General features: G+C 46.8%; 1 protein-coding gene across 3 annotated transcripts in view; it reads left to right on the top strand.

Annotated features, from left to right (window-relative positions):
• MICU1 (mitochondrial calcium uptake 1) overlaps positions 1-21,609 on the top strand; it is a 102,340-nt gene that overhangs the window by 28,420 nt on the left and 52,311 nt on the right. For 2 of the 3 annotated variants that reach the window (XM_084265599.1, XM_084265601.1), the window contains 2 exons: positions 3,109-3,271; positions 17,293-17,342. In XM_084265599.1, the coding sequence (XP_084121725.1) occupies positions 3,109-3,271; positions 17,293-17,342 (213 nt within the window). The remainder of the gene's footprint in view (positions 1-3,108; positions 3,272-17,292; positions 17,343-21,609) is intronic. The other variant, XM_084265600.1, reaches the window with a different exon arrangement.

Below are 21,609 nucleotides of genomic sequence, written 5' to 3'. Positions count from 1 at the left end.
AATGTGGTTTCGGCTGTGATGAAAACAGCTTGTGAGATACTAAACGAGCAGTTTTGATTCTACATTGTGGATTATTTGAGGCTGTGAGGAACCTATTTGTAAATAATCACATTCCCTTCTGGATCTGAAACTCTGAAAATGCCTGAGCAGGTACTGCCTGTGCCTTATGCTGCAGTGGGCTCAGAGAGGCTGCTTTGAGTTTTGGTGGAGGTGATAGGTCAGCTTAGCTCTCCTTGTCCCAGCATGGCAAACTGTGTCATAAGAAGGTAGTCACAGAAAAATCCTTATCTCCCCATTTTGCTGTCAGAAACTGCTCAGAGACCTGATGTAAAATAAACTGTCAGCTCTCCACCCACCACACCCTTGGGCCCCACTTTTGCAAGTTCATTCAGCTGCTTTTGTTGGAGGAGGGGAAGACCCAAAACCACTTTTGTGTTCCTGATGAAACCACAGGCTGCATGGGGACAAGCCTCTGGGATTGCAGATCTGCACAGGGTGGCTGTGCCACTTGCTGAGACACCAGGCCCCTCTGTAGCCTGTGTCAATGAGCCCATGCTGCTTTGGGAGCCGTACGTGGCTTCCAAGCAACACATCCTCCTTGCTCTAGAGCTGCATATTCAAATTTCCATTTAGTGAATGTCTGGCCATCATCAGAGGAAGCTTTTTTTGTTGCAATGTGCATGGATAGGAGATAGGATGGGAAGTGATCTGGGAAAGGGCCACGTAGTAAATGGAAGCCTTCCTTCTGTTGCAAGTGATGATTATTATGGACTTGAAGATGCTGTATGGCTCTGAATCAGGCATTGGAAACAATGTGGACTGCTTAACATTGATAAAGCAGGGGTCTCAAGGTTCACCCCAAGCTTGGGATAAGAAACAGTTGGCAGAGTGAAAATGTTGGCTTGGTAAGGAGGGGCCTTGGTAAAGATATCAGGCAAGGAAGACTGGCAATGCCCATGCTCCAGAAACAAGAAGTACCTGACAGCAACAGGCCTGTCAGCAGCATCTTTTTAAGATGTTAAAACAGATACAGAGGGTAGAGAGATCCCTTGCAGGTGTCAAGTTGGATTGGATGCAGTGTGGTTTTGCTGGCAGAAACATCAAGGCTAATGGCTCTGGTGCAGCAGCAGAGCTGTTGAATAGAAGAGGAGCAGCTTACCTAGCTGGGCTGAAGGAAAGCATTTGATAGTGCCTTGCAAGAAATTTTACGACCGGCTTGGAATATCAGAAGTAATGTGGAGTCTCAGGCAAACGAGTGTGTTAGCAAGCAGGCCGTGTCAAACGGGTGTCATGGATGGAGGGAGCCATTGCTTGTGGTCTGCAGTGTCTGCTCTTGGCTCCAGGGCTGGGCTTGACACTCAGCTGGTTTTAGCTGGCTTGCTCAAAGGTCTGAGTACGTAAGTGTATGCTGGGTTTTTGGCTGATGGAGTTGGGCGGGGTGTTACTCGCAGTGAGAGCAGGCCGTGCTGCAGGAAGGAGTGAGATACAGGCCTGCAGCCCAAGTCAAAAGATTCCTTTTGCACAACACGTCCTTGTGTGCCGGGTGGGAGTGGTGGACAGCCACACAGGGCTTTGCTGCTGGAAAGAGCCAGGAGAGCACATCTGGCCATTTACCAGATTGGGCTGACAGACAGCGACTTGTAACTCTGCAGTAAAACACTTCCTTTTGGTGCAGTGCCCTTATCGGGGCAGGACTTTGTAGACTGAAGCAATAAAAATGGGATGAAGTTTGATTCTAGGTGCAAAGGCCAGTAACAGAAGGGAGGAAGGACAAATCTTCAGTGAGGGTGGCTATGGGCAAGAGGGTCGTACCAGTTGATCCAAGGACATTTGTGTTCCTCCTGGGCTCGATTATTTAAAAAAACAGTGATTTGAAGAATAAGGAGAATGCTTTAGATAATGTCAAAGCAGTTTCAGTGGGACCTTCTGCCACTTTCCCCCTGGCTGCGTTTGCCAGAGGCCTGAACTGGAACAAGGGTAGAGGAGAGAGGCTTTGCGTTCTCATAGCTCTTTACCCAAGCCTGGGCTGGAAGGGGATTAAAAACCTTTAGCTTGTTTTGTCCTAGAAATATGAAAAAGTAGAGAGGATGTTTTCTTTTTGATAAACATCAGGGTGGAGAAGTTGTTTGACTTAAAGGACAAGGCTGAAACAGGACCAAAGCCATAAATGATGTACAGATGCCTTGGCAGTGGCCTTGATCCTGCCTGTTCTCTTCTAGCAGATTGCTGATTTGTTCTTTGGTTTTTGGCTCCCCCCTCTCATGGCTCTTGGCCAGAAGTACTGAATGTTTCAAGTATGTTATGGGCTACTAAACATGGTGTGTAATGCAGGAATAAAAAAGCTGGATTAAGAAGGCAAAGTTTTTTGCTCTAATATGTAATGAAGTGTAGGTTTTTGCCATGGTCCTCCCTTGTGGCCTTATATTGTGCTTTTTGTTGATAAAAGCTTTTTGTTCTCTGAACTGTAGCTGTGTGCTGGGGAAAGCAGTTCCAGGTACAAAATCATTGCTGCTGCAGACTTATCAAGTGGTAGATTGGTGGGGAGAAGAGGACCAAGTAAAAAATGTTTCTCCAGAATTTTGCTGATGTGACAGACTAGGAAAAAAAGAGGTTGGGTGACTGAGCAGCCAGCTGTGGCTGCAAGGAGGGGTTTTTCCAAGACTTGGCTTGAAAGCAAAGGTTTCTCCCAGCTCTCCCAGGGCTTTTCTTTTACTTAATTTATACAGTCATGAATCAGACCCTCCAAAGCTGTGGTCAAAATGGTGAGCTGCTGGGATACTAGGGCTTTTTCACATTGGTGTTTAAACGTGCTTTGAGGGTTTCATTAACATTTGTTCTCTGCCATCATGAAGACCCAAAACTTCTCCATTGTAAAGACCCTTAATGTTTTTAATCCTGAGACATCAGGAGCTGATCCTTCCAGTTTTCCTGTCAGTTCAAGGGCTGAACATATGAAAGGTTTTGACCCTTTTGTCATTATTTCTTCTGAGTTCGGTGGTGTTGCACACAACTTAGTTGCCACCCAGCAGAAAGATCAGAGGACTGAGGTGCTAATGTCAGTGTTGGGGGGAGGAACTTAACCTAATGCTGGCTAAATTCTCTTTGCAGGTGATGGAATACGAGAACAGGATCAGAGCCTACTCCACACCAGACAAAATCTTCAGATACTTTGCCACATTGAAAGTCATAAATGAGCACGGTGAATCGGAGGTTTTTATGACACCGCAGGACTTCGTGAGATCGATAACACCTAATGAAAAACAACCTGAAAGTAAGTGATGTGTGTCTAGTAATTGGAGAAACTAACACAGCAAAGGGGAATAAACTCTCCCATCTCTGCTTACCAGATCATTAAATTTCCCATCAAATGGTTATGTTGTTGAGAATTGCTCTCGTTACACTGAGAGGTACGGCACGAAGTGGGGGATGTGGACAAGAGTAGTGCCACAGTCCAAAAAAGTGGTATATTCACCTCAGGCCTTGTGGCAATGTGACTCTGTGGAAGGATAGCGGAGGTGTAAGGAATGCAGAAGCGAGGCAGAAAGCTCCCAGTCTCTCTTGCAGAGCCTGCAGCGTGTCTGTGCTGGCTTGTAGCCTACAGGCCACCTGACTGACAGCAGCCCGGTGCTGCCAAGTAGTGGTGGTGGTTTGGGTTCAGAAGTGTTGGTCCCCATATGCTGCTCAAGAGCTTCAAACCCAGGACTGGTAGGGCTAGAAAGCACCTCCTCAAGTGATCTGTTCCATCTCTATGCTCCAACCCCAAAATTAGCCTAATCCCTTCTGTGTTGCCTCAAGTGCTGTTATAGAATAGTAGTAGATTCCGTTGGTATGAGCCTTTGAAGAGGAGGTGAGATGACTTCCTTGCATACTTACCAGTGAAAGGTTATGTTTGACTCAAACATTATCAGAACTGCTCACAAGCCTTCAGCAGAAGGTTGCTTTGTAAAGAAAACCTTAATGATAAAGGGTTCTGGGCAACCCTGTGTGCTTAGTTGGGCTCTGACACTGCTGGCTTATCATGGCTGGCTTGACATTCCTTGCTGATACAGGGAAGCATATCATCAGCACCTGTGGGGGTTTGGCAGACAGGGGAGCAGATGCTTTTTTTCTAGGCTGAAAAACCTGCATCCTGAAGGTTTGCTGAGAGGTTGGTTTTGGTGACAGTTTGGCAGGAGGATTTTGCCTACCTTCCCTTTTGGAGGAGATTCCTGTTTTGAGAAATGTGGAAAATGGGGTTTCTTGGTCTCCTGCAGCTGTCAAAGTACAAACCAGGCTTTTGTCAAACTATAACTTCTTCTCTCTGTCAGCTTTAGTGAAGAAGCTCAGCCCCCAAACGTTAACTGTTTTCAAGTGGGTTTTATGTACAAACTGTTTTGATGTCTTAAATGACAGCTGCTAAATAAATACCATGTACAGTGGTGTTCAGAAAACAACCATGTGGGTTGTGAAGAAAAAAATAACCCTGGCATTAGTGTTAAATATCAACTCACCACCATGCCTTTAGGTTTTCACCTAAAAGGGTATGAAAAGAGCTGTAATTTTCATATGAATTGCACAGTTTCTTCTTTACTGAAGAAGTGGTTTGAGCAGTAAGCAGAAGGTGAGTAGGTGATGTTTATAGCCACTGAGGTTGCCTGTTACTGTCTTACCTGTGTAAAGTTCCTTGAATTGGTTCTTAGAAAAGCAGTAGCAACTGCTTGAGTGCAAGTGTTCCTGTGCAAGGCTCTTATTTTGGTCAGCCAGCTTTAAATTAGAAAACATTTGACGTTTAATTTCAAGGCATCTGAATCTCTTTTACACAGTGTATATGATTGGTGTGCTTTAAGGTGTGCGCAGAAAGTAGGTGGAAGAGTGCTCAGGCAACACCTAGTTGGGAGACAGGCAAAGGTGACTGACTAGTGGGAAAGAATTTGTCAGTCTTAGCCACAAACTTTCCACTGTAGCTATTATTACCCTGGCTAGGCGAGCTGCTTAAGTGGCCTTGTGAAGCCTTGTCCCACCTTTAAGTGCCTTCCAATAGTGCCAGTCAGTGATACAAAGCAGCCTGCAAGGGAAGAAAATTGCTGTAGTCCTACTTGCAGGTGTCCTAGGAAAGTGGGATGAGAAGGAAATTGAGCTTTGGCAAAGCGGGAGCATGGGCATCTTCTGTTGGTTTGAAAACCTGCCTTGAGGAATGTAGCTGATGTGGAGCTGCTTCTAGGCAAAGCTGCTGCTGGGATGGTTGTTCCTTTCAAGTGCTGTAGATCATGACATTCACAGTAAATGGGGTTTTTTAATATGTAATGAACAGGAGAGAAGTAAAACAGTTAATGCTACAGTAAAGTCAAACTAGCCATAAACTTGTTCCCAAAGGTTTTAAAAGCTTATAGTGGGAGGAAGAAAAAGACAAGTCTGAAGCTAAAACCAGAAGTGAAAGACAAAGACTGCTACCTGCTGGCTGTCTGACTTCTGTGCTGTGCATCCATTTGGCAGGTTTGGCTGGTAGGAGAGTCACAGGATCAGAGGTGAACAGGGAAATGCCGGGGTACTTACTCCCTTAGTCACAACTTGGGTGTGGAGCATCCCGCCTTCATCCTAGGGTGCTCCTTTGGGTAGTGACGTAGCCTTGGAGCACTCCTTGGAAGTCTCCTTCAGGTGGTGATGCAGCCTGCTGAAATTGTACTGTCAGGTACGTGGGCGAGTGCTTGAATGGAATTACACATCACTTCCTGCAGTCCCACGGACCCCAAGGGTTTCAGTGAGTGGTGTTTGTCGGTAGGTTTGTGTGGCCAAGCAATCGCTGTCTGGACCTGAGAAAGAATATGGTCCTGTGTACATGGCCTGAGATGTGAGGAGGACAGGGGATGCTCTGTATGCTGAAGTTCCTGGTCATAACTTTAGCAAGTAACTTGTTAATCCATCTGCTATTTTATGGAGAGAAAATACTGTATAATATAAGTCATATGGAGTAATAAGGTATCTCTTGCATTTATTTTTAAACCACTGATCTACTGCAAGGCATCATTTGATGAATTACGTAGGGGGAAGCTTGATTTATTGTCAGTAAAGTGTCAACTTAATTCTAGACTGGTTTTTGCTAGCTTGGGGAACAAAAATGCCAGTTCATTAGCTCCTGTAGATTGCTTTCCTGAGGTCAGTAAAACTTTCTGCCGTAGCTTTCCCAAGTAGGCAAGCTGTGCTTGAAGTGACATGCTCTTGCTGAGCTTAGTACTGTGTGTCAGAATAAGCCAAAGAATGGTATTAAACTTGAAAACTAATTTTAAAAGCTATTATCTTTATATGCTCTCTGGAAATCCACGCACCAACAGAAGCATGGGCAGTGATATCTACTCCCTTCAGTCCTGTGTTTTGGTGGGGTTTTTCCCTCCCACCTCCTCTTGTGCTCAAGAGAGAGCTTGGCTCCAAGGCTGGGTGGGCAGGGATGGTTGCTTCATCCCTGGTGCTTGCTTGGTACACCAGCCCAAAACCAGCTAAGTCTCTGGTAGAAAAACTAAGGTCTTGCAAAAGCCCATGTTTAGATGCTTCAGCTCTTTGAAGAGTGTTGAGCTTTTGCTAAAAAAGGCATAGGAAGCCATGACTTGAGACAGGAGCTGTAACAGCACCTGGTACTCACAGGTCATGGCTGGTGTGTTCTCTGTAGTCTTAGGTAGCTCTTGGCCTGCAGGAATGTTACCAAGAGCTTGGACCTACCTGGTGGTGACTTACCCAATTGTCCTCTAGCTCCTAGCCTCTGAGTTCCCTCTGTTGCCCTGGGTTCTCTGGGTCAGTTCTGCATTGTTTCCCTGGGGAAAGTGAGTATTTTGGGGCATCCTGGACTAAAAAGGAGCTGTGGCATACTTGCTTAGTGCCAGGTCTCTGCAAGAAGGTTTGAAAGAAGTAAAAAGGTGTTGTGTCTCATTACAGCACCTGTAACAAAGACAAGTTGTACCCAAACCAGTCTTGCTCAGTCAAACCTCCCTGGTTAACCCCAACTCCCTCTGCGTGAAAGACATCTAAAGATCTACCACACTGCAGCAGCTCCAATACCTGAACTCTTGGGAATGCCCTGGAAGGTGTTAGGGGAGGTTTTTTGTCTTGAAGAAACTGTGCACATGCTCTTGAAGCTCTGCCAGAAGCAACAGCTGTGTCCCTGTGGCCTCTACGCGCAGGGTAGTGTCACAAGAGAGGAGCTGTGAAGGACGGAGCAGATGTCTGGTGACTTGATCAGACTCTATTGCTTGATTCTCAAGTTTGAAACATTCTGCTCATGTCTGGACTTCATCAGCAGCTGAGCACAAGCTGACTTGGGGATTGTTACAATGCCCAGGGGACGATTTGTTTGAGTTAAGTCTGTAAAATACAGATCTGATCTTTCGCAGAACCAGCAGTCTTGAGCTGTGACAAGTGCTCACTAGCCTGGGTGTCAGAGGGGGAGGACTCCCTAGGCTTGTACAGACCCCTCAGCTTGCCCAAAGCGTTCAGCTGGGATATTTGAGATCCAGAAGGAAAATAGAGAACCTGAACTCACCTTCTCATTTGTTGATAGGGACTTATTTCTGCGTTGTTCCTCAAATGCATCTGTTGGAGAGGCCCTTGGGGAAAGGGTGTGAGTAAGAAGGGGAGGTAACTTAGTGATTTTCTTCCAGATCCAGGAGGGTGAACAGAGATGAGGTGGTTTTCAGTGAAAAGCAAGGCTCATCTTGGAGCCTGTCATGCCCAATGCAAGATCCCAGGAACCTTGCCAAGGAGGAGCAAGTGAGATGTGGAGTTATGTGCATGGTCATCAGAAGAAAGGAGTAATTAGGACTTAGAGTATAGATGAGGGGCTGGTTGGCTGATGTGTTGTGAATGAATGCACATCTCAGAGACGGACTGGTGTGAGAGTGACTGGAGAGAGATGAGAGCAAAGTACTTGCTTGGACAAAATAGTTCTGGACTTGAACACAAACCTGTGAGCATTTCTCCCTGAGACATCTCAGGCAGCTTGCTGTTTGCTTGCAGATTAGATTTTCAATTCAGGGAAAATCCTTCTGTGAAAATCAGGAGTAGAGTTGCAGTTCTGTAGGGGAGAACTCTGTCCAATGTTTTCTCCTTCTGTAATATTCCAGCCCAAGGAGGGCTGGAAGACAGTCCCAGCTCACAGTCGTATGCACTCCCCCTGTCTGCCTACCCCGCTCCCCCAGGTTTCCCTAAGCAATAGGTTTGGGGTCCTGATAGTTGAGGAGGAGGTAAGTGAGGAGACAAATGCAGCCCCTCTGCCTCAGGGGAAGCAGGTGCCTAGAGTGAGGTCATTGACCGCACGCCTCGAGACTGCCTCTGTTAGGCAAGAGAGAAGGGTAGTTGTGGTAGGTGATTCCCTCCTCCGGGGGACAGAGGACCCCATATGTAGACCTGACCCTACACGCAGGGAGGTGTCCTGCCTCCCTGGAGTCTGGGTCAGAGACATCACCAGAAGGCTCCCAGGGCTGGTGAGATCCTCTGACTACCACCCATTATTGACGGTTCAAGCAGGCAGTGATGCAATCACAAAGTGTAGCCTGCGAGCTATCCAAAGGGAATTCCAGGACCTAGGGTGCTTTGTTGAGGGAGGGGGAGCTCAAATAATATTTTCCTCTATCCCTGTTAGTGGGATGATGGGTTTGGAGCAGGTTAGGAGAACCCAGGAGTTGGATGAGTGGCTGAAAGGCTGGTGCTGGCATAGGAACTTTGGGTTTTTTGAGCAGGGGATGGTGTACTCAGCTCCTGGCATGATGACTGTTGATGGGGCTCACATGTTCCCAAGGGGAAAACAGATCCTTGCCCAGGAGACAGCAAGGCTCATTGAGCGAGCTTTGAACTAGTTAGGAAGGGGGAAGGGGATACCACGAAGGCTGCTGAGGTCAGGCAAGTGTTTCGGGAGACACAACAAGCGTTTGTGGTGGAAGAAGGTAAATGCCAACGGCACAGGGACGGACTTGGGGATGATGGTTCACATGATAGTAGGGAAAATACTGTGGATTTCCCTGAGGACTCCGCAGTGGAGCCACCATTGCCCATCCCCTGTCAGAAATCTCCCTGTGACCCGTTGAGGATACCTGCATCTGCTGCCCCCCTAAAGTGCCCATATACAAATGCACGTAGCATGGGCAATAAACAGGAAGAGTTAGAGATCTTTGTGTGGTCGCAGGGCCACAATCTCACTGCAATCACAGAGACGTGCTGGGACAGCCTGGATGACTGGCACGCTGTCATGGATGGCTATGGGCTTTTTAGATAAGATAGGCTAGGGCGGCGAGGTGGAGGAGTTGCTCTTTATGTAAGAGAGCAGCTAGAATGTATTGAACTCCACCTGGGGAAGGATGATCCATCAGTTGAGTGCTTGTGGGTAAGAATCAAGGGGCAGGCAAGTGTGAGTGACACTGTTGTGGGTGTGTACTACAGGCCCCCTGATCAGGAGGAGCGAGTTGATAGTGCATTCTACAAGCAGCTAGAAGTAGCCTCAAGATCCCATGCGCTGGTCCTTATGGGGGACTTCAATTACCCAGATATTTGCTGGGCAAGCAACAGGGCCAGTCGTATGCAGTCTAGACAATTTCTGCAGTGTGTAGATGACAATTTCCTGCTACAGATGGTGCAGGAACCTACAAGGGGAAGGTGGGTACAGGACCTTGTTTTTACCAACAAGGAGGGACTCGTTGGGGAAGTGAAGGTCGGGGGCAGCTTGGGACTAAGTGAAATGGTCGAGCTCAAGATCCTGAGTGGAAGAAGCAAGCCAAAAAGGAGGATAGCTACCCTGAATTTCAGAAGAGCAAACTTTGATCTCTTCCGCAACCCAATAGGAGCTATCCCATGGGCTACACTGTTAGAAGGTAAGGGAGCCTGTGAGAGCTGGGTAGCATTTAAACAGTGCTTCTTCCAAGCCCAGGACTGGTGCATCCCTTTGAGCAAGAAATCGGGAAAGAGAGACAGAAGACCTGTGTGGATGAGCAGGGAGCTCATGAGTAAACTCAAAGGGAAGCAGAAGGTCTGTGAATTGTGGGAAAAGGGTCTCAGCACCTGGGAAGAATATAGGAATGTTGTCAGGGCCTGTAGGGATGCGACTAGGAAGGCTAAAGCCCACTTGGAATTGAAACTGGCAAGGGACATAAAGGATAATAAAAAGGGGTTTTTTTAGACATGTGAATAGTAAGAGGATGACCAGGGATAATGTGGGTCCCTTGCTGAATGAGGCGGGTGTCCTGGTAACAGGGGATTAGGAGAAGGTGGAGATACTGAATGCCTTCTTTGCTTCGGTCTTCACTTCAAAGGCCCCTCGGGACCCACAGACACTGGAAGAAAGTAATAGAGTTTGGGAAATGAAGAGCTTCCCTCTGGTTGAGGTGGGGGTGGTCCAGGAGCATCTCAAAGGGAGTAACACACATAAGTCCATGGGCCCAAATGGGATGCGTCCACGTCTGCTGAGGGAGCTGGTGGAAGTGATTGCTGAGCCGCTTCCGTCTTGGAGAACAGGAGAAGTGCCTGGAGACTGGAGGATAGCCAATGTCACTCTGGTTTTCAAAAAGGGCAAGAAGGATCCCAGCAACTATAGGCCAGTCAGCCTCACTTCTGTCCCTGGAAAGGTGATGGAACAGCTTCTTCTGGATGCCATCTCCAAGCAGTTGGAAGAGAAAAAGGTCATGAGGCGTAGTCAGCATGGATTCACCAAGGGGAGATCATTCTCATAGCCTTCTGTGATCTCATAGCCTTCTGTGATCTCATAGCCTTCTGTGATCTCATAGCCTTCTGTGATCTCATAGCCTTCTGTGATCTCATAGCCTTCTGTGATCTCATAGCCTTCTGTGATCTCATAGCCTTCTGTGATCTCATAGCCTTCTGTGATCTCATAGCCTTCTGTGATCTCATAGCCTTCTGTGATCTCATAGCTGGCTGGGTAGATGGAGGGAGAGCAGTGGATGTCATTATCTCCTATGACATCCTGATAGCAAAGCTGAGAGAGCATGGGATAGATGAGTGGACAGTGAGGTGGGTTGAGAATTGGCTGTCGGACCGAGCTCAGAGAGTGGTGATCAGTGGAGCAGAATCTGACTGGAGATCTGTGACTAGCGGTGTTCCCCAGGGCTCAGTGTTGGGTCCAGTCCTGTTTAATATCTTCATTGACAACCTTGATGAGGGAATAGCATCCACCCTCAGCAACTACGCCGATGATACAAAGCTGGGAGGAGTGGCTGACATGCAGGAACACTGCGCTGCCATCCAGCGAGACCTGGACAGGCTGGAGAGCTGGGCAGGGAGAAACCAGATGAGGTTCAACAAAAGCAAGTGTAGAGTCTTGCACCTGGGAAGGAGTAACTGCTTGTATCAGTACAGGCTGGGGGATGACCTGCTGGAGAAGAGTTCTGTGGAGAAGGACCTGGGGGTCCTGGTAGATGACAGGTTGGCCATGAGCCAGCAGTGTGCCCTGGTGGCTAAGAGAGCCAATGGGATCCTGGGGTGCATCAGGAGAAGTGTGGCCAGCAGGTCTGAGGAGGTGATCCTCCCCCTCTACTCTGCCCTGGTCAGGCCCCACCTGGAGTATTGTGTCCAGTTCTGGGCTCCTTGGTATAAAAAGGACAGGGATCTCCTGCAGAGAGTCCAGAGAAGGGCTACAAAGATGATTAAGGGCCTGGAGTATCTCCCCTGTGAGATAAGGCTGAGTGAGCTGGGACTGTTCAGCCTGGAGAAAAGAAGACTAAGGGGGGGACCTTATTAATGTTTATAAATATCTGAAGTATGGGATGCAGGGGGAAATGGGCAGCCCCTTTTCAGTGGTCTGTGGAGACAGGACAAGGGGCAATGGCTGCAAGTTGGAGCACAGGAAGTTCCGCACCAACATGTAGAACTTTTTCACAGTGAGGGTGACACAGCCCTGGAAGAGGCTGCCCAGGGAGGTGGTGGAGTCTCCATCTCTGGAGATATTCAAGACCCATCTGGATGCCTATCTGTGCAATATGAGCTAGGGAGCTGCTTTGGCAGGGGGGTTGGACCCGATGATCTCTCGAGGTCCCTTTCAACCCCTGTGATTCTATGATTCCATGATAGCACGTTGTGCACGCGGTTGCTGGGCTCTTCAGGCTTTGTAGTTAGCCCTGTTGCTTAACTGCTTGTGAGAGAAAGTCTGCGTTACGTTTCAGATGAGGAGAAAGGAAAAGCAGATGATGAGTAAATGTAACTCAAATAACATGAAAAAAATCTGACAAAGATCCACAGGCTGGAGGGAGTTGAAAAGGTTTTTCCATCACAGTGGAAAACTGGTGGTGTCCCAGAGGACATTGTGATGGTTTCTAATTCATCTCAACTGTGTTCTTGGCATAACATAATTGTTCTTCTGGAAGCTCTGTCCTTAAATAGTATTTTTTTAAAAAACTGCTGTCTGTAATCCACTGCCCGTGGCTTTTTATTTTACGGGATAACATGAAGAGCTTAGTAATTGGTTAGATATTTATCAAGTGTGGTAATTAGCTAGCTTTGATGCTTAGCAGGCGTGTATGTTTTTGTTAATCGATAGAAATGTAATCAGCATTTGACTTGGCATTTGATTGGAGCTGAACAATGTAACAGGTTATTCTGTGGGTTTTTTCCTTGATACGACTAACTCCTTCCCCACTGAAACATCCTCCCCAGCCCAAAATAGAGGGAAGTGACCACAGAGAACATGGAGGTTCTGTTGAACACCCTCTTCTCCCTGTTATAGCAGGCAGTAAGCATAAAGCATTCTGAGATATTTTGCAGCGTTTTTATTTTTGGAGTGCTGTGCAAGTACCATGATGTCAAAAAGAGTGGGGACCTCATGCCTACTTAGGGGTGAAGCGTGGGGCATCATTTCTATCTGATAGAACACTCACAGTGGTGCCCCTTGTTCAGCTCCTTCCTGGCAGAGCTGCTGTTTTTTGGCCCCACAATCGTACTGTAGATGATATTGGAATTTGTAGGAGGGATAATGGAGTGGTACTTGGCTGGCTGGGCAAAAGGTGCTCTGATAATCTTGACCTCTAGTGAAAGGTGATGTGCTCTACAGTGTTCCATGTGAGGAAAAGGTGCATTCTGGGGCAGATGGTGGCCACAGCCCTGGACTTGTTGGAGCATAAGGAAGCACCATCCTCCTGAAACCATTTCTGGATTTCATTGCTGTGTCTCTTGGGGGAAATCCTTTAATCCATTTCTGAGAGAAGAGTGTTTCAGCCCCTGCTTTCCAATGAAAGGTGGAAAAGCTCTTTTTTACTCTTAAACATGCCTATTAAATTGTGTTCCCACAGCTTGCTAGCAACAGCCTGGCCAGGGCTTACTTGTTTTATGAGTGTGAGGGAAGGTGCCCTGTTGGACCTGTTGTTTATCAACAGAGAAGGCCTAGTGGGGGATGTGAAGGTTGGAGGGCATAGTGATTGTGAGCTGATAGAATTCTTAGTACTGGGAGAGGTAAGGAAGGGAGACACCAGAACAAGCACCTTAGATTTCCGTAGGGCTGACTTTGGACTGTTCAGAAAGCTGCTCAATAAGATTCCATGGGAGGCAGCCCTTAAGGGCAAAGGAGCCCAAGAGGGTCGGTTGCTCCTCAAGAAGGAAATCTTGGCAGCACAAGAACAGGCTGTTCCAGTCTGCTGGAAGAGGAGTCGGCAAGGAAGGAAGCCAGCTTGACTGAGTAGAGAGATCCGGGAAGATCTTTGGGAAAAGAGGGAAAAATATGAGCTTTGGAAGAAGGGGCAGGTATCTTGGGACAACTATAGGAATTTAGTGAGATCATGTAGGGAGAAAGTCAGAAGGGCTAAAATTGAACTGGAACTCAGACTGGCCAATTCTGTATAAGATAATAAAAAGTCCTTCTACTGGTGTATTAACAGTACGAAGAGGGTCAAGGAGAATCTCCAGCCCTTATTGGATGCAGAGGGAACGTTAGTGACGAGAGATAAGGACAAGGCTGAGGTCCTTAATTCCTTCTTTTCCTTAGTCTTTAATAGTAAAGATGGATATTCCCTGAGTACTCATCCTCAGGACCTGGCTGAGAGGGAGGGGAAGAATAACAAAATTCCCGTGGTTCAGGAGGAAATGATTAGCAACCTACTTGGCCAGTTAGATACCCACAAGTCAATGGAGCCAGATGGGATTCACCCGAAGGTGCTGAGAGAGCTGGCAGATGTGCTTGCCAAACCCCTTTCCATCATCTATCAGCAATCCTGGCAGACTGGGGAAGTTCCACTCGACTGGAGGCGGGCAGATGTGACACCCATATATAAGAAGGGCTGGAAGGAGGATCCAGGGAGCTACAGGCCTGTCAGTCTGACCTCTGTCCAGGGGAAGATCATGGAGAGGGTCATCTTGGGAGCTATCATGCAGCACATGTGTGATGGCCAGGGGATCAGGCCTAGTCAACATGGGTTTACAAAAGGTAGACCCTGTCAAACTACCTGATCACCTTCTATGACAAGGTGACCCACTTAATGGACAAGGGGAAGGCTGTGGATGTGGTCTACCTGGACTTCAGTAAAGCCTTTGACATGGTTTTTCACAGCATTCTGACTGAGAAACTGGCTGCCACTGGCCTTGACAGGTGGACCCTCAGCTGGGTTAAAAACTGGCTGTGTGGACGGGCCCAAAGGGTGGTGGTGAATGGAACAAAATCCAGCTGGAGGCTGGTCATGAGTGGCGTCCCCCAGGGCTCAGTCCTGGGTCCAGTCTTCAACATTTTTATCAATGACCTTGATGAAGGGATTGAATGCTCCCTCAGTAGGTTTGCAGATGACACTAAACTAGGAGGAAGTATTGATCTGCCTGAGGGTAGGGAGGCTCTTCAGAGAGATCTGAACAGACTGGATCGGTGGGCTGAGACCAACGGGATGAAGTTTAACAAGGCCAAGTGTAGAGTGCTGCACATGGGACATAACAACCCCATGCAACACTACAGGCTTGGGGGAGACTGGCTGGAGAGCTGTCAGGCAGAGAAGGACCTGGGGGTGTTGGTTGACAGCAGGCTGTATATGAGCCAGCAGTGTGCCCAGGCAGCCAAGAAGGCCAATGGCATCTTGGCTTATATCAAAAACAGTGTGGCCAGTAGGTCTAGGGAAGTGATTGTGCCCCTGTACTTGGCATTGATGAGGCCACACCTCAAGTACTGTGTGCAGTTCTGGGCTCCCCACCATAAGAGGGATATTGAGGTCCTTGAGCAAGTGCAGAGAAGGGCAACCAGGCTGGTGAAGGGGGTGGAGGGCAATTCCTATGAGGAGCGGCTGAGGGAGCTGGGGATGTTTAGCTTGGAGAAGAGGAGGCTGAGGGGAGACCTTATCACCACCTACAACTACCTGAAGGGAGGTTGTAGAGCGGTGGGTGATGGTCTCTTCAGACAGGTGACAGGAGATAGCTTCCGTCACCTCCCAGTTGCCCATGTTGTGTTAGGTCTGTCAAGAGCATGGAGTGTGTAACACTAGCCTCTCCCTTTAGTACAGGTACTAGTATTCTGACTTTTTAGGTGGTGTTCAGCTGGCTTTAATAACTTCGCTACATAATTGTGTATAAAGTATTATATATTATGTAAATATATGTAAAAATAAGACAACTGCTGTTGGTTCATCCTTTCATGCTGTTTGTCTATGTGAGTATCTGTTCGTTTTGGATCTCCTGTGAAACCCATTCACTTTCCCAATAGTCATCTCCAGTTCAGGGCGGTGGGTGTACCATTAAGACATACTTTCACTTGCTATTTTTAACCTGTGTCCTTTTTCAGCTTTCTGTGAGTTTGCATGCAACGTCAGGCTCTCAGGGATATGATGTCTTACAGCACTATTTCCTGGTGTGGGAGCAAGGAGGTGTGCTTGAGAAATGACTTTATTATGACACGTGGGCATAAGCTAAACACATCTCAGGTAGTCAGCATCCAGATGGATGGTCAGGGGTGAGCTCTGACCTGATAACATGTCTCTGGTACAATGAAGATGTTTAAATGACTGGTGTCCAAATGTGCCAATACTTACTGTGCTGCCTTTATAACCATGGCTTTGAGGAGGACAGAATTCACAGGAGGATGTTTGAAGTCTGAGAATGTGTATAAATATGCAATTTTCACTCTGTCAGATGGGCAGAACATTGAGAAGGCACTTTCTGGGTTAAATATCCACAAACCCAGAAAGCCCTCTGACTGTTGGCTTGACCTTTGCAATTGCAACTTGAACATGACAGAGGAGATTGAGCAGCTTTGGTTCAGAAAGGTTGAGGAGGTCACTGTGGAGCAATTACCTCCATTTTCTGCACCATAACAGCTAAGAACCTGTAGACATTTTACTATCCTCTGGGGTTTTATTATTCTTCTTCATGAGTAGGTGACACAGCAGGTACATGAGAAGCTTTATTTTAGATTTTCCATCTTGTTTTCTAATTGATACTGAAATGAAGATGTGAAAATTATCATGAAGAGTGGGAGAAAACGCACGGGACGTAGCTCTGCTGAGGGGTTTTATTCTTTGGAGAACTGATAGTTGGACTGTGCCCTCCCAAATCACTGGAAACACTTGGTTTGAGTGTTGCTCTATGCCTTCTCAAGCTGCATCCTCCCAACTTTGGATTGCAAAGCTCAGATAATTAATCTTCCTTAATATTCTCCTCTTCTTGTTTGTGCATTCATGCAGCCTGCCCGGTGCTGCGGGTTGGATTGAGAGCTCTGCACCTTAACTCTGCAAATGCAGGGATTGATTTCCACACCCCCCACCCCGTCCTGCCCCCTGCCTCTTTTCAAGATGGAAAAAACACTTTTGTGATGGTATGAGAGATGGAATTTGCTGGTACAAATAACCCTGCTCCCTCCTTTCTCCAGTATCTCCCTCCTTTCTCAAGCATGCGCCTTATAAATGCAGCAACAATTTCTTTACTTTAAAACCTACTTATGAGCAGTTTTATACTAAAATATGAACAGGGTTTGGATTTACTCGGTAATGACCAAATTATAGGAACAATTCTTTGCTTTCCCCTTTGTGAGCCATTCAAAAGGTGTTCATAAAACCCTTAGGTTTTTTTAGTAACAAGAGTTTAAGTGGAGCATCGGGGGTGAAATGTTTGTCTAGTAACAGTGCAGAGATCTCCTGCTTTGGGGTGGGTATCCAGGCTCTTGAGAAGAGCTGGGGGCTGTTTTCTGTTTCTACTAGAAGGAGCTTTTCTTCTGATGCTGTGAGTTTGGGGTTTTTCATGATTGGAATGTGAAGTACAAAATGCATGAAGGCAAAAAGAAACAATTAATTCATTTTGTCCTTATACTGTTACTGTTACACTTCTAAGCATCTTTTTTGTAAAGTCTCTTTTCTTTTTCTTCTCTTTCAGACCTGGGCCTGGATCAGTTTATAGTGAAACGCTACGATGGGAAGGTGAGCGTGTTAGACTACTGGATACCTATTATTCAGTGGCTTTTTAAACCTAGAGTCTTTTAGTTATTACTTCTGTATGTGTGTAAACTAAATGAAATATTTGAAGTACCCTCTTAGAGCTGTCTGTTGGCTGGCAGCACTGCAGTGGGTTTATTATAATGACAGAAAAATATTTATTTTTTGAAGGGGTCTTATTTTAATGTTTATGGATAAAATATTACCTGGCCTGATATATTGGCAGGCTAGGAAATTCCAGGTTGTAAATACATCTCCTGGCTGTTTATTTGATGGTGTGAGCGCCCCACAAGTTACGCTGCTCCATGGGAAGCTCGCTTGACCTCTCCCTTCCAGACTTGTCTCCAGGTTCCTCAAGGAAGGAGGCACTCTTGTCCTTTTATCAGCATCCCGCGCATGTCTTTCCTCTTCCCCTACCAAACAGCCGTACTCCGCTCCCCTTTTGAGCCCTAGGTCCTCCCTCCAGCAACACACAACTCTTCTGGATGTTTGTGCCGTCACAATACATGTTGGTAAAATGTTGAGCATGTTCTGATCCAGTTTTGTCTGCCTGTGTTAGGTGGAGCCACATAACATCCAACTTGTTGTTAGGGGAATTGGGAGATGCAGTTAACCACAAGGTAAATCCCAGAGTAACGGAGGAGTGTGGTAAGAGCAGCTCTGGCCCTGGGACTAGCAGCTCATACTGACTCCTTGATGCAGATAACTGATTAGCTCATTTTCCATCATCTCACCATTGGCACATAATGGTACTCTGGCTTTTTAGTGATGTTTCCATTTGATCTTTGCCATCAGAGAATAAAGCTGCTTTTTGTGGGGTTTCTTTTCCAAAGAGAAGTCAGTGTCTGATCCCCTCAGTGCTGGGCGATGTACCTGGCGCCATGTCAGGCGTTTCCAGAAAGCCTCGACACTTATGGGGGGTGGGATTGGAGGGGGGAGGAGACATTTGAAGCTTACATAAACACAGCGTGGGCTGAGCACGTGCAGTTTTCCTATCTAGTTTGTGTTCAGTAGGGAAAGATGATCAAATACCTGGGGACCTTGTCATCAGTGGCGTATAAGCGTGCGGGTTACCCAGGCAGCAGAGGAAGATTAGGGTTCAGAGCAGGCAATCGGCAGGTAGTGTTTTGGCAGTTTGTTTTGACGCATGAAACTATGAAGCGTGTTGGGAACACTTGTTTTCTTCTCTTCCTGCCACAAACCCACTATGTGCTTTCATGATTTAAGAAACAAAAAAGCCACCAAAAGAGAAGTACATATATTCACTGTGAAGTATCAAATGTTTCTCCCTCTGATTTATGACAGTCTATTCTGCATCCGCTCACTTTCATTGGTTTATCTTGTGAAGCTGTCCCGCTCCTCCCCTAGGCTCTACGTAAACAAGATGTGTTTTTAGGGGAGAAATGCCAAATCCCCTGCTACTCCTCTAAATTGTTCTGCTGTTCCTGAGCACTCTGCAGTCGGTTCCTATCACATCGGATAAAAGATGTAAAAGCAATCCCCTTCCCTGAACTCAATTTCTTTCTCTGCTCCTCAGTGCTGAGGGCACAGGAGTGTTGAAAACCCATGGTCCATATTTGAGGTACCGTCCTCAACTGTGCAGCGTTGTCCATGCTCTTAGGATGCTGCCATTCAGCATGGGGAGCATCTGTGCTGGCTGAAGGGCAAGGAGAAGACAGTCTTTACCTTTTGCACTAACCACTTTTAGCTCTGACCCGGAGCAGAGCGAAGTTGCTTTTCATGTAACATACAGACGTCAGGACCACACTTGAGCGCCGTGGCTTGCATAGTCTGAAAGGGAGGCAGCAGCTTTAGGACACTGCAGTGGACTTTTCTTCATTGTTACCTTCTCCTGGGACCTGTTTTTTCTGCAGTCTTAACACCCTAGAAATAGTTTGCTCTTTTGAAAATGAAAAAGTAGAGATTCTGTTTTGCTTGGCTGTCTGCATAAAGACACCTAGAGACTGGCTATTCTACCTGTGGGTGTTAGGGGAGCGCTAATCTTCTGGGAAGAAGGGAATTTGAGGAGAGTGTGAAATAAGTTGGCCTTGGCTCTCCTTTGGTTATGAAAGAAGCTGATGGTAGATTGATCTGTCTAATAGCATCTTGTTCTCATTTTATTGCTTGCTTGGGGTTTCAGTTTCAAAAAACCTCTGTCTTTGTATACTCAAGCACCAGCTGAGGTGCTGCGGAGCTGACCGTACTCATTTGTGTTTCACTTGTGTAGCAGCACCCGAGGGATAAAACCCATCTGCATCTCTTCCTCCTCCTTGCCTGTTTCCATTTCTATATTAGCCCTCTTGGCCAATCAAAGTGTCCTCTGCCCAGAGGTGACTTTTGTCTTTGTGTGCTGGCGGAACTGATGAGCTCAAGCTGAAGGATCAGAGGTCTACTATTCCCCAAAGCAGCCATACTAATGTTGGGCCTGGGACTTCTGGTACAGGTGCTCAAGAAGTAATAGCCTTGTACACTGGAAGTTTCCTACTTGCTTTGAAGGCAAAAGGAGTCTTCAGTTGGACACAAGCTGTGGTAGCAAGAAGTACTGACAGTCTGCTGGCTGGGTGCTGGCTAGAGAGTAGGAAAGAGCAGAGGTGGGTACCCAGGGTGTGCATACAGGTAGTAATTTACACATTCAGCTAAAAGAACAGAATGGGTTGTGTAGCCAGTTGCAGTTTAATTACATTCTACAGGGCGATGTTTGAAGTATCGCAGTGAGTTTTGAGCATGTGTGCTTGAGCTTTAAGGGCTGCAGCATCATTAAGCAGATTTGAGCTGCTTTTTTCACAGAAGTGATTTTATTTACCTAAAACTACCTTAAAGACTATTAATTGCCTGTCGTGTGGTGGTTGGGACAGGTCTTGCTAGAGCTATTGTGGAGACATGTGCCTTTGTATTGTAATGGGGTGGAGTTTCTGCAGCATCTTGCTGAGCATGGGAGTGAATGCTATGGTGAGAAGACCATTCTCACTTTTCTGTCCTCTTCCTGTCCTTTCTTCTTCCTAGGGCTAATTTATAGAGTTGATGGAGAGGGAGGTGAATGTTACTGCCTTATTAATGGGGATGATAGTCCTGTAATTTGAGCCTAAATGCTTTTTCTTCCCTCAATGTGGGACTGAAAACCCTGGAGACAGACATCCAGCAAAACCCCGTGGTTAGATCTGTTTACCAACATGAACTCCTACTTTTCTTTGACCTGCTGCTGGGCTGAGTGCACAGGGAGGCAAACTCTTCCCCTGGCTCTAAGTGTGGGGTTTCTCCCCCAGGGAAGCATGCTCTGGAAAGCAGAGGGGGAGACGGATTGATTGCTATTTGTTCAGAGTAGAAAAAATGATAAAATTAATCAGACTGCAGATGCTTTGGAGTGTTCTTACTGAGCCTGAACTGATGTGAGAGTAGATGCAATCTAACATGTGGGTGTGAAGATGTCTGGACCACATTTGTTGTTATCCATTTCCACCGTGTCCTTTCAATCCTCTTGCATTTTGGCAGTGGGAAAGCAAATGCTTTTTTAACTCATCTGTAGGACAAATACCTTACATTGTTCCTTCTCTTGTCCTATCATTGTGCAAGGCTCCTCTGGTTAGGAGGAGCCAAGCTCTAGCTCGTTTAAGGTGTGCTGTTCCCTGCTGCACCATGAGCATTGGGGTTAAGAAGGGGCAGCTTTTGGGAGTGATGTGGAGATCTTTTTTGTGCATCTGGTTTGCGAACTGAGGCGTTGCGCTGTCTCATCGCTCGCTGCCTGCATCTTGCTTAGCAAGATGATAGCAACGATTAAGCTCGAAGTAGAAGCATGTGCCTTGGCACACGTCATGTGGCATAAGCTTCATTAATGTTACATAAGTTGTAATACAGATTTTGTTTAAAGTTTGTCTTTTTTCATGCTCTCTCTAGTTGCTTGATGGGGTTTGGTGGGTTTTTTTTGACAAGTTGAATCTCAAAGGAGCAACAAAAAAGAAACAGCGCTGTTAGCAGTGCACCTGTGAAAAGTGAGCTGCACATCCACTCCATTCAGCACTAAATTGGGTCCTGTCACCTGTGTCCTTCACTGCAGGCCCCCATCCTGGTGAGCTAGCACTGGGATGCTCCTGGGGCTGAGCTTTCTGTAGCACAGCCAGGTGGAGAGGCACCAGCAGGAGTAGAAAGTGGATGTGCATGGCATAGATCTCTCTTTGTGCACTTGGGTGCTCGCACCAAAGCTTAGATGTGCTTTTAAGAGACCTTTAGCCTATCCAGGAGGCAAAAAACCCAGTCTGGATGG

This window comes from Gallinula chloropus (assembly GCF_964237585.1).
Source record: "Gallinula chloropus genome assembly, chromosome: 5".
In the NCBI taxonomy this organism is placed as follows: Eukaryota; Metazoa; Chordata; class Aves; order Gruiformes; family Rallidae; genus Gallinula; species Gallinula chloropus.
The sequence above is the reverse complement of the archived record's forward strand: the minus strand, read 5'-3'. Positions and strand labels throughout refer to the sequence as shown.